We start from the raw sequence: 13,976 nt of genomic DNA on the forward strand, positions 1-13,976 counted from the left end.
CTTAACTGAAATAATTAATACTTTATCTTTTCCAAATAGTGTTAAGCTTTTAGAAGGTAGAGAATATATCTTGGTTTCATTTCTTTATCTATAATAAATCCTCAATAAATATGTATTGAATATGTATTGTATGTATGCATAAGAAATTCTGATGAGTCGATGTTCAATATATTAATACATTTTAAAATGTTAAGCTCTTTTTCATTTTAATGAAAATCTCAGAGTGTGATTTCATCATGAGATAATCATTTGTACTATTTAGATAAGTAGTATACTATAAAATTCTTTCACCCTCTTACTTTCTCCTTCCTTGTTCTTGATTAAGAAAAATAAGATTTATTATATTGTATTTACTCATCCACTAAAACTATATAATTATAAAATACTTGTGTAAGAGGAAAACATTTTTTGTGAGTACTAAATTATATTTGCTGATACGATGCTTTGCATAAGTTAATGATTCCTTCTCTAACTTAATATTTTTGGAAATAAAAAAGCTTAACTCAAGTGAACTTATAAGAGCTATCCAGACTTAAATAAATACCTCTAAATTACATTTGGAAATCTTGCCAATGGCTCTGCTCTAGGATAGATTAATATGTTATGGAAGAGATTCATATTCAATGTTATGAAAGTACTTTATAAAGGAGGTGAAAATACTATCTCAGAAGAAAATACTAAGAGTCACTAGATAAAAATAACTATGAATTATACCTTTAGTAATTTTTGTTAATACAAATTCTCAAGGAGTTAGAAACAAGTAGTTTCTAATCGTATAAGGTCCCTTTATCCCTACAATAAGTTCACAATTTGAATATTCTTCAAAGAAATCCTATGATAATGTGTCTCAATCAAATGTTTCAAGAACTAAGACTATCCTCCAAGAAATATCTGTTGAATTTTTTCTATGTCAATCCTCATATCTATAAAAGCCATTCAAAGTTATTTAAATAAATTTTTAAGGAAAAAGCAGTCTCCCAAAACACTGCTCAATGAAGGAACTAAGGATATCTTAAAAATTCTATTTAATAAAAGGTAATATGCAAATTGACCATTACTCCGTCACAAAGATGGCGGCACCCAGTCCCCTCAGCCCTGCCAAAGAGTCCCCCAGTCTTGGCGTTGTGGCCACTGAGAGCAGGCAGTGTGAGCAGCCTGGTGGAAAGCTTGCCTCGTTGCTAGCCTTGGAGGGTCGCTGGACAGCAGGCACTCACACAGAGCAGCTGGGGAGGGATGCTTGCATTGTCAACACAGTGATTAGGCAAGCATTCTGCACCAGCCATAGAGGGCTGCTGGGCAGCGGAGAGCCTCTGGGCAGTGGGCATGGAGTGGCCAGGCCCTGCAGAGAGCAGAGACCCACAGGGAGTGGGCACCTAAGCTGTGGGCTCCCAGAGGGCTCCCCTGAGGGCTTCCTGATTGGAAAGGATGCAGGTCAGGCTGAGGAACTCACTCCCATGCACAGAACTTCATGCACTGAGCCTCTCATAGTAAAATAAAGGCTTAAAATTTATGCCAGCCCAGCCAGTGTGGCTCAGTGGTTGAGTGTGAACCAGCAGGCCACGGTTCAATTCCAGGTCAGGGCACATGCTTAGATTAGCAGCTCATTTCCTAGTAGGTGGCATGCAGAAGGCAGCCAATCAATGGTTTTCTCTCATCGTTTATGTTTCCCTCTCTGCCCCTCTCCCTTCCTTTCTGAAATAAATTTTAAAAAGGAAAAAAGAAATTCCATTCTTAGCCCTAGCTGGTTTGACTCAGTGGTAAGAATGTTGACTCTAAGACTAAAGGTTTTGGGGTTTGATTCTAGTCAAGGGCTTGTACTTTGGTTGCAGGCTTGATACCTGGCTGTAGTCAGAACACATGAAAGAGGCAACCAGTTGATGTTTCTCTCACACATCAACTTTTTTTCTCCTCCTTTCCATTCTCTCTTAAAAAAAAATAAAAAGGCCAATTTTACCTTGAAACATGAAGGTTTACAACCAGCAAAGGGTAAAGTAAAGCATTTCTAAAGGCAAATTTAAAATGAAATACAGAGGAAAAGCAGTTTTTTCATTAGTGGATCCTTAACTAGTGTGTGTATATATGTGTGTGTGTGTGTGTGTGTGTGTGTGTGTGCGCGCGCACGCGCACGCACTTATGTGTGTGTTGTATTTGAAAATCAAATTTTTAGAGATCTCTAAGGTGATCTCTAGATATTGAAAGTAGAATATGTAATGGATATTAAACCCTTAAAATTAATATGAAAAACATATGGGAAACTAGCGTTTTTAGAAAAAAACACAATTTTTAAAGTATATTTTTATTGATTTCAGAAAGGAAGGGAAAAGGAGAGATAGAAACATCAATGATGAGAATTGCTGATTGTCTGCTTCCTGAATGTCCCCTACTGGGGACCAAACCCTCAGCCCTGGCATGTGCCTGACCTGGAATTGAACTGTGACCTCCTGGTTTTTAAGCTGATGTTCAACCACTGAGCTACACGACAAGAGCTTATTATTATTATTATTTTAAAATATTTTTATTGATTTTTACAGAAGGGAAAGGAGAGGGAGAGAGAAATGTAAACATAACATGAGAGAAGAGCATTGATCAGTTGCCTCTTGCATACCCCCAACGGGGATCTAGCCTACAACCCAGGCAGGTGTCCTGACTGGGAATTGAATCAGCAACCTTTTTGGCATAAGATGACACCTAATCAACTGAGCCACACTGACCAGAGCAAACATACAATTTTTACATATCTATGAAATTAAAAGAACAATTGAACATATGGAGGGAGGTTTAGGGACTATATTTATTCTTCTTACTCATTTGCATATTTGGCCCTATTATGTTAGAACCCTTTGAAATACTGGCCTACACATATCATCCCCTAAAAAGAATTTCATTTGTTACAAAAAATACCTGTAGCAATGGTAGGTAAGGGTCCAACAGCAGCATTCATTGCAAACCACTCTAGAAGAAATCCTTTCCCTGAGACTGAAGAGTCAGAGGAAAACTGAAATGTCAAAGAACTTCCTGTGGAACTAAAAGATTCAGTCTGAGCACCACAGTATGTTCCAATGGGGCGAGAATGAATGCCAGCTCCATCATAAATCTGCAGGTAAAACACAGATAATAGGACAATGAATTAAGCCAAGTACCTCTATTTTTCTTCATTAAAAAAAATTTTAAAAATGTATAATCCTATCTAATTAAAGAGTAATATACAAATTGACCATACTTCTGCTACACCCACAAGCCAAACAGGAGCAAATATGCAAATAAACCCAACCAAGATGGCTACATCCACAGAGAGCAGGAGAGAGGCTTGGGTTTCCCTGGCAATGGAAGAAGCCAAGCTCTCCACCTGCCCTTACCAGCCTAGGCCTCCACTCAATGCTAGAAAGTTTCAATGATAGAAGATAAATAAATTCCAACAGAAATGGCTGTAGCCATGGAGTGAGTAGGAAGCTTGGCTCCACTGAAGGCTAAAAAGTTTCAATTGTAGAAGATAAATAAATCCCAGATACCAGGGCCTCCGCTAGGGTTGCTGGGGGGTGCGACTGACCTGCAAAACCATCACAGGCTCCTTGCTCCAAGGGAACCCTCACCCTGATCTGGGACACCCTTCAGGGCAAACCAGCCAGCCCCCAACTGTGCACCAGGCCTCTATTCTATCTAATAAAAGAGTAATATGCAGATAACTTCAACACAAAAGATGGCTGCCACCATGTGGTCAAAGATAACTGACCACATTGGACACAAGATGGCTACCACAAGATGGCCAGCAGGGGAGGGCAGTTGGGAGGGACCAGACCTGCAATGGAGGGCAGTTGGGGGCAATCAAGCCTGCAGGGGAAGGCAGTTAGGGATGACCAGGCTGGCAGAGGAGGGAAGTTAGGGGCAAACAGGCTGTCAGGGGAGCAGTTAGGCATCAATCAGGCTGGCAGGGGAGTGGTTAGGGGCAATCAGAAAGGCAGGCAGGCGAGCAGTTGGGAGCCAGCAGTAGTGGATTATGAGATGTCAACTGCCCTCAAGGGGTCCCAGATTGGAGAGGGTGAAGGCTGGGTTAAAGGACATCACTTGCCCCTGGTGCACAAATTTCATGTCTCGAGCCTCTAGTGTTATTATAATCTATCATAATGGAAAAAATAAGTGAGTAAACATATCTGTTCTAAAATTAATAAATGCCATTAAATATGTAGTATAATTGCAATGATTTAAAGTTTTAAATTATTTATATATTTACTGCTGAATTATATTAATAAATATATTTTACGTGATATAGCTCATTGTACGACACAGTAAAATTTGATGGTGGAAAGTAGAAACCAAAAGAGGTATTGAAACTAGCAGTTATTGAATGTACTTTGGGGCTTCAAAAGAAAATAGGAAGAAAGGAAATTAAAAAAAAAAAAAAAACTGGAAAGAGGAAAGGTTTAATGAGAGAAAGTGAAGAGGTATCCTAAAGAAGAAGCAAAGATGCAGAATTAGTAACAAGAAAAGAATTGTAGCTTGCATACCTTCAAAGCACTCAACAAATCTTTTTCATTTGGTTTAAAAATTTTGAGTACCTATTTAGAGACACATTTTATGCTAGTTCCCAAACATGCAGCATGGAGCACACTTTCTTTTTATTGCACATATTGTCCATCCACATTTCCTATCTTTCCCTCCACCTTTTCCTAAATAATTTGGAACAAATTCATTATAATTATTATCATAAATTTCTCTGCTGAAATGTAAGCTACTATATATAATAGTTATAGTCTTTTTTACTGAGCATTTATCAGATACTGAATTCTATCTTTTAGCCATTGTGAACCCAAGAATCATGCATGGCTTTCAAGAAACTCATATATTTCACATATATCAAAACATCAAGTTGTACATCTTCAATATGTACAATATTTGTTTTTCAACTATATTTCAATAAAGATGGGGATAAAATCTGATGGTATTTCTGAAACTGATACAATAATCAGTGTCCAGATGGCAATGATCACCACAATAGATATTTATTAAAGGATTCTTTAAATTTTAATACTCTATCTAACATAAGAATAAACAGAAAATGGGATATAAGATAGAATAATTAAGAAATACATATACACTTAGACAAAGCTCAAGAAGTATTTTTACAATAATGATAAAAATACAAATAAATATAATACCAGAATTACCTTTGGTACAGGTAACATAAAGGGGGTAATCATGATTTTAGGGAGATAGACCATTCCTTACAATTTGCAGAAGCTGAATAAAAACTAACTTGGATTTTTTTTTTTTTTTGCCAATAGCAAATCACCTGTTAATAAGCATCATTTTCACTTGGAAACTCACCCTTAATTTATCATAATAGCAGTTGTGTGTTGATTCAATGTCCATCTCCAAGATTCTACCATGGACAACTTGAGAGGCATTCACATTTACTATCCATTGGTAATCGGAGTTGTGAGGGTAATTTCCAGGCCATAAGGGGGAGGCAACTTTCCCATGAGTTCCCATAATATTATCATTGCCAAATACTAGGAGGAAAAACAAAGTAATACGTCAGACCTACTTAGAATAGCTCTTTAGTAAGAAGAAAGAAAAAGGCAAGGGGTGTTGAAAAGGATGCACTTTTAATTGGCTGCGGTTTCTTTTCTGAACACTGAAAGAAATACTGCTTCCCTTTTGGTTTCTGTGCTATCTATTAAGTGCTGGAGAAGGGTAATTTTGTGAATGGAATTCCATCTCCTTAGAAGGTTGCTAGTGTGAAAACAAAGGATAACTTCTGATTTGTAAGGAATTCCCAAACCTAAGGGGACGTGGGGGCATGGGAAAAGGGTTGCCAGCTGTAGGAATCTCTTTCATGTCCTGCATGGCATGGAAAGGGTTCCAATTCAGGGTTTGAGTTCTGGAGAAGGGCTGCACACAAATGAAAAGAGACCTGAAGAAATTCAATTTGGCAATATGGGGGGTGGGCAGGCGGTAGTCCAACTATAGTGGGCCCTGCCATCCCTTTTATTGAGGCTTTGGGGAAAACATTGTAGGCAAGATAAACAGAAATTTACATGGGACAAACAAGGTGGAGGCTGCTTCAGCTAACAATGTGTCAACTAAAGGGTGAGTTGTTAGAGCAATTAAGGTTGTTGACCAGCCTTCCTGGCTTCCTGTCAACATCTCTCTTTTAGTGAAACTGATTTTTTTCCAGCAACCAGCTCCATTTTCTAATTTTGGATTACCGTATTTTTCGGACCATACGACGCACTGGACCATAAGACGCACCAGTTTTTAGAGAAGGGAAATGAAGAAAAAAAGATTCTGAAACAAATAGTGTCCTAAAATATTTTATGTGCATTAAAACCCAACATCACAGTCATAAACACATGTAATCAACCCTGTAAAGTAAACAGCAGCATTTAGAACCATTTTAGAGCCAGGCAAGCACACAGAGACCACACAGAGCTGGGCAAGTAAAAAAACTTTTTTTTTTTAAAGTATATGTGTAGGCTATATTTGGACCATAAGATGCAGGGACTTTTTCCCCCCACTTCTGGGGGGAAAAAAGTGCGTCTTATGGTCCGAAAAATACGGTACCTACTTTACTTTGTCTTATAAGAGACTAAAACACGTTTATAAAAATTATATAAGATTAGAGGATCTGATATTTGGGAAACACACACATACACACACACACACTCAAACTCACACACACACATTAGCTAATTATGGAAAAGTTGAGTTAGAAATAAAAAATATTTAATATTTATGCTATTAGGGGAATGTCCTGATGTTATAATTGAGCAACTTAGTCAATTCCAAAGTAGTATTAAATGTTTTTAATTTGAAGAATATAAATTTTGTGGGACCAAACGCATTTGATTATAAATATGCCAACCCTGAACTGTAATACATTCAAAGAATTACAAATGTAATACTATCAAGAGAAAATCAATTTAACAAGTAGGTAGAACTAAGCTTAAGAAAAATATTAGAACCTTTGAGCATTCTCACTGGCTCTTAATGAGCCAGACATATGTAACTTAGTTTTTCTAGTATATTACATAATTAAGTAATCCCACAGGACAATTAATATAGAAGAATTGTGTAGAGTTCAGGACTGTTCCCAGTGCATTTCTAAAAGTAGTATTAGCCTTTTCAGTTTGTAAGACTCATTCTGGAAGCCATTACTAAACAACCAACTTACTATTAGCAAACGTGGCCTGGAAGCCTGTGCCACTGCCTGAGCCATCGGATACAAATCTGATCCATAGGCTGTGTGCAACAATGGATGAGTAATTGAGAGGGAGGTTTCCACAGTATCGTCCCAACAGATGACCGGTGGCATTTTCTTCCCGGATCTCTACAAAATCTCTGCTACAGTCCTGAGAATCCTCCAATTGGAAAGTTCTGATTTGAAAAAAAAAAAAAAAAAAAGGTTTATTAAATTAACAGAATAAATTTGGGAATTATCCTGAACCCATGCTGGGTTAACCTGGTCACTTTTTAAAATGTTAATCACAATATCTTTAATTTTAATCACAATATCTTTTTCTAACGAAAAAAGATATTGTGATTATATTGTAGCTCCATCAGAGCTACAACATGGAGTAAGAATTTTGAGGTGAAGGTGTCACATTTGTTTGTTAGGCTCAGTAACAGCTTGTTGGAGAGATTTTTAGAGATGGACATGTAAATATTAGCTGAATTTATGTGCAGAAATAGTGGACAGAGATTGCATGCCAGCAATAGCACATGCAAAAAAAGGTGAGGTTTATTTAGAAATCTGTGAGAGATGTAGTTTGCTTAGAACTTTCAGTATTTTTAAGAAAAGTTATGAGACATAGCTAGGGCAGTATGAGGGGCTAATTTTGACAGAACTTAAATGATCAAAGGCACATGCACTTAATTTTTAAAAAGGTAGAAAGAAATACAGCATTCATGATAACAGACTAGTTCAAGCATGTCCTATTCAACTAATATTATATTATAATTATGATGATATGAGCTAATAGAGGGTAGGAAATATTGTCTACTTTATATGATGGTCATTAGTAACATACATAGAGCCTGAAATAGGTACTAAATGAATGCTTTCAAAACTTTAATGCTTTAAAAACCTGGATATAATCAAGATATGGTGTAATTAGTATAAGGTAGACAAATGACATAGAAGAGAAAGTCCAAAGAAAAAATCCACAAACATAGGGCCGATATAACTCAATCCACATAGTCAAGATAAGTCAATGGGTGAGAGGGTGGTGAGTTGTTTTAACAAGTGGTGCTGCAATATCTGGATATCCTTGGAGGAGAAGAAAAAGAACATCAACCCCTGCCTCTCCCCATACACAAATTAATTTAATATTTCCCATAGATATAAACCTAAAACTATAAAACTCTTAGAATAAAACATAGACTATCTTTATAACTTCAGGATAGGCACATATTTCTTAGAATGAAAAGGCACTAAATAAAAATTAAAAACATAATAAGTTTGATTTCATGAAAATAAAAATGTATCCTTATAGAATGAATGAATTAAAAAATAAATAGGCAAGCCGAAACCGGTTTGGCTCAATGGATAGAGCATCGGCTTGGGGATTGAAGGGTCCCGGGTTCGATTCCGGTCAAGGGCATGTACCTTGGTTGCGGGCATATCCCCAGTAGGGGGTGTGTAAGAGGCAGCTGATCGATGACTCTCTCTCTCATCGATATTTCTAACTCTCTATCTCTCTCCTTTCCTCTCTGTAAAAAATCAATAAAATATATTTTAAAAAATAAATAAAAAATAAAAAATAAATAGGCAAGTCACAGAGTTTGGGGAAGAATAAAGGAGAGATCATTGCAAAACATATATCTAAAAGACCCAGATCTGGACTATAAAAGGAATTCCTACCAAAAAAGAAAAAAACAATAACACACAAATAGTTAAATTAGAAATGAACAAAAGACTTGAACATACACTTCAAAAAGATGATGAATGAATGGTCAATGAAACTGTGAAAAGTACATTACATCATTAGTCATCAGAGCAACATAAATTAAATATAACAATAAGATACCATTTCACACTCATCAAATGGCTAAAATTATAAAGATTGACAAGATCAAAGGTTTTTAAGCATGCAGAGCATCCGGAAGACTCATAAATTTCTTGTAGGAAAGTATATTAACATAAGCACTTTGAATAATTATTTTGGCAGTTTCTTATAAAATTAATTCCCAGAAAGTTTACTCCTAGGTTTTTATCCAAAAGAAATAAAAACAGTTGACCATGCTAATATTTTGAGTATAATACAATAGTACTCTTGCAGCTCAAAAGTAACAAGACAGCTTGGCCAGTGTGGGTCAGTGATTGAGTGTCAGCCCATGAATCAGGAGGTCCTGATTCAATTCCTGGTCAGGGCACATGCCTAGGTTGTGGGCTCGATGCCCAGTAAGGGGCGTGTAGGAGGCAACCAATCAATGATTCTCATCCTTGATATTTCTATCCCTCTGTCTTTCTCCTGTCCTCTCTCTGATATCAATAAGAACATATTTTTTAAAATATTTTACAAAGTAAAAAGATAAATAACTCTATTTTAAAATGGCAAGGGACTAATTAAACATTTATCCAAAGAAGATATGTGACTGACCAATAGAACATGAAAAAAAAATATTTGTTATTCTTAGTTATTATGAAAATGGAAATCAAAACCACAGTGAGATAGTACTTTGTATTATTAGGATTGCTTTCATTGAAAAAAATGGATATTAACAAGTATTGATGAAGATGTGCAGACATTGGAACACTTCTGCATTGCTGGTTAAAATATAAAATGATGTTGCCACTGTGGAAGTCAATTAGGTGGTTCCTCAAAAACTTAAACATAGCATTATCATAAGGTCCAGTAATTCAATTTCTAGGCATATACCCAAAGAATATATAATTAAATATATTCAAAGGATATATTTTAAAATATATAATGCTAAGTGTCCAGTTGTCCAGTCATCTGTTCAACCAATCAAAGAGTAATATGCTAATGATATGCTAAGGTCACTCAAACGCTCACTATGACATGCACTGAATCACCAGGGGGAAGATAGTTGACCAGTTAATATGACATGCACTGACCACCAGGAAGCAGGTGCTCCAACTGGTAGGTTAGCTTGCTGCTGGGATCTGACTGATTAGGACTGAATGAGATGAGCCAGACATGCCCCGGAGTTCTTTCATAGTTCCTCCCCGACTGGCCAACTTCCTGGGTCCATCCCAGGCCCCAATCATGCACTGGTGGGGGACCCTCAGCCTGGCCTGCACCCTCTCACAATCCAGGACCCCTCGGGGGATATTAGAGACCTGGTTTTGGCCCATCCTGCAGGTGCTCCCAGAAGGAAGAGGGCACTGGGTCCTCCATCCTAAGGTTTTAAGGGTGGAGATTTTAGAGGAGATCCCAGGAGAAGATCTCAATAGAATACTCAGTAGCTTTCCAGTGTGAACTTTCAGGATTGTGGTCTCCACTGATTGATTGGCTAGCACCAGGGCAGGAGGTCATTATTCAGTGCAGCTGGTCCTGAGGTTGGGTGGCTGGTTTAGCTGCATTGGGCATGGGCAGCAGGTGCGAGCTATGGCTCCAGCATGGCTGTGGGTGCAAGTGAGGCCAGCACTGGCAGTGGGTGTGAGCACAAGGTGGGACCACGGCATGTGAGAGCAAAGAATTTTCAGTAACCACCAGAAGCTCGCCCTGGCTCCCCACCTTGGTCTGGCACTCCTGCTCACCTGCTCCACCATCTCACATGGCCAATGCCTGCCATGTTCTGCACATTCCCCCTGGTGTCAGCGCACATCATAACACCTGGTTGTTCCAGTTGTTCCACTGTTCAGTCTATTTGCATATCAGTTTTTTATTATATATGATTGCCCACAGACAAAACAAAACAAATATCTGAATCCAGATTATTTTATAAGAAATTCTACCAAAGTTTCAATAATACCTCAACCCCAATCCTATGCAAACTGTAATTAAAAAATAGAAAAGGAGACAGTCTCTAACTTTTTTTAATGAGGTTAGTATTACCTCAATAGCAAAACCAATCAAAGGATCAAAGAAAAAGTTCAGGTCAATCTCACTCAACAATATAAATTTAAAAAATCTTACATAAATATTAGCAAAATGAACCCTTCAATTTGTAAAACACATCAATATTAACCAAGTTGAATTCACAATGGTTTAAAGTTAGAAACTCTAAAAGAACAATTCACTACACACACACACTCACACACAAACACAAAAAAGATTAAAAGAGAAAAATAGATGCAAAAATATATTAAGCAGAATCACTGTAAACAGCAAAAAGATATGTGATAAAACTAAACATCTTATTCATCATAAAAACTCTTAGAAAATTAGAAATAAGAAGAAACTTTCTTAATTGGATGATAAATGCCTAACAAAACCTACAGCAAATATGCTTAGAGATAAAAATTTTAAGACATTTTCTTTAAATCAGGAACAATATAAGGAGGTCTCTTCTCATTATTTTGTTCCACATTCTACTGAAGGATTTTCCAGGGCAGTAAGACAAGGAAAAGGGGGTAAAGTTTGTAAGAACTGGGGGAAAAAAAAAAAGCTATAATAGATATTCAAGACAGTTCATTCATTACTAAATATGTATTGAGTACTTGGTGTGTCAGATCCTTTTCTAGGCACTAAAGATACAGCAGTACACAAAACAGACAAAAATTTTTGTCATTAGAAAGAATAGAATGATTGCCCTAGCTGGTTTGGCTCGTGAATAGAGCGTTGGTCTGTGAACTGAAGGGTCCCAGGTTGGATTCTGGACTACAGCACATGCCCAGGTTGTGGGCTTGATCCCCAATAGAGACAGCTGATCAATGATCATTTCCCATCACTGATGTTTCTCTCTCTCTCTTCCTCTCCCTTATTCTCAGAAATCAATACAAATATTTTTTTAAAAGAATAGAATATCTGCTGGATAACATAATATACAAAAATTAACTGTATATTAATATATATATATATATTTTTTTTTTTAATTGATTCCTTACAGAGAGGAAGAGAGAGGGACCGAGAGTTAGAAACACCAATGAGAGAGAATCGTTAATCAGCTGCTTCTTGCACAACCCCCACCGGGGATATGCCCGTAACCAAGGTACATGCCCTTGACCAGAATCAAACCTGGGACCACTCAGTCCACAGGCCAACGCTCTATCCACTGAGCCAAACCGGTTTCAGCTAACTGGGTTTCTTTATATCAGTAAACAAAAATTTAGAAATTGTAACATAGGTAACATTCATTCCACAAATATTTGACTCTCCTATATTGCTAGACACTGTCATGGGGATTAAGAATAAGACAATGAAGAAAATAGACAATGTTTCTTCCTTATGGGAGATTATACTCTAAAGGGAGATATAGATAATAAGCAAATAAATATATATTTAGTGAGACAGTGATAACTTCTAGGTGAAAAAAATAATTAAGGAGGAGTTGTTTTAAGTAAGATAGTCTGGTTACATCTGTAGTTCTTAAAATGGGTGTTATTTTCAATAGCAACAAAAATATAAGGTGTCTAGGAATAAGAATAACAAAATACCAGTAAGACTTTTGTTGAAAAAATATGAATTTTTAGTGGACATAACAGAAGACTGAAATAAATGTAGACATATTTCAAGTCTAAGAATATGAAGAGTCAATCACCTCACACCTGCCAGAATGGCTACCATCAGCAAATGAACAATGACAAGTGCTGGCAAGGATGTGGATAAAAGGGAAACCTATTACACTGCTGGTGGGAATGCAGACTGGTACAGCCACTGTGAAAAACAGTATGGAGTTTCTTCAAAAAATTAAATATGGAACTGCCATTTGACCCAGTGATTCCACTTTGAGGAATATATCCTAAGAATACCAAACACCAATCATAAAAAACACATATGTACCCCTATGTTCATAGCAGCATTATTTACAATAGTTAAGATTTTGAAACAGCCCAAATGCCCATCAATAGATGAATGGATAAAAAAAGCTATGGTACATTGACACCATGGAAGGATCTCTTATCCTTTGAGACAGCATGGAGGGACCTGGTGATTATTATGCTAAGTGAAATAAGCCAATCAGAGAAAGATAAGTGTCACATAATCTCACTCATATGTAGAATCTAAGGAACAAAATAAACTAATGCACAAAATAGATCTAGAGACATGGGAGCAAGGGACAGATGGAGGAATCTCAGAGAGGAGGGTGTGGGGATGGGTAGAGAGAGATTAATCAAAGAACTTATATGCATATATGCATGACCCATGGACACAAACAATAGTGTCATAGGCCTTGGGGGTGCAGGTGTGGGGAGGAGCGGAGTCAATGGGGAGAGGAGGGAAAGGGGTACAAGTATCTGTAATACTTTCAACAACAGATACAATTTTTAAAAAAAGAATATGAAGAATCAATAAAGATTCTCCCAAAATGAATCTAAAAATTAAAATTCCAGTAAAATATGATTTTATTTATGCAAAAAATAAAACAGAAAAATATACTATGCAGTATGTATGAATAACATATACATATATATATGTAGATAATAAAAGTATAAAATAAACTTGCAAGTGACACATAAAATTCAAAATATGGGTTACCTATGTGATGAGAAAGTAAAGGGCTGTAGGTAGGGGACTTTGCTGCCCTATTATATTTTATTTATTTAAAGTTAATTTTTAAATAGAAATGTAATTTAATGGTTAAAGAAAAAGTAAAGTGAGTGAGTGGGAACTATCCTTTTTTCAAGAGTAATTGGAGGGAGTTTTTGCTGAGAAAGGAAAGCACAAGATAAAGAGAAGAAAGAACGACTTGTAAGACTATAGAAAAGAAACTGTTGAGAAGGAAAAAAATCCTCTCAATCATAGAAAAATACTTCTCTAGTGTGTGTATCTTTCAGTCACTACTCAATATCGCAAGATTTCATAGGATCATAAGCATAGTGCTCTCCTGGGGCTCTAGAGCGGCTCATG

General features: G+C 36.7%; 1 protein-coding gene across 1 annotated transcript in view; it reads right to left on the reverse strand.

Annotated features, from left to right (window-relative positions):
• The window catches only part of CUBN (cubilin), a 291,544-nt gene that overhangs the window by 108,169 nt on the left and 169,399 nt on the right, over window positions 1-13,976 (reverse strand). Inside the window, exons 37-39 of the mRNA XM_036459129.2 lie at window positions 7,172-7,374; window positions 5,323-5,507; window positions 2,902-3,094 (exon numbers count right to left, since the gene is read on the reverse strand). Of these exons, the coding sequence (XP_036315022.1) occupies window positions 2,902-3,094; window positions 5,323-5,507; window positions 7,172-7,374 (581 nt within the window). The remainder of the gene's footprint in view (window positions 1-2,901; window positions 3,095-5,322; window positions 5,508-7,171; window positions 7,375-13,976) is intronic.

Source organism: Pipistrellus kuhlii, unplaced genomic scaffold, assembly GCF_014108245.1.
Source record: "Pipistrellus kuhlii isolate mPipKuh1 unplaced genomic scaffold, mPipKuh1.p scaffold_m20_p_1, whole genome shotgun sequence".
NCBI lineage: Eukaryota > Metazoa > Chordata > Mammalia > Chiroptera > Vespertilionidae > Pipistrellus > Pipistrellus kuhlii.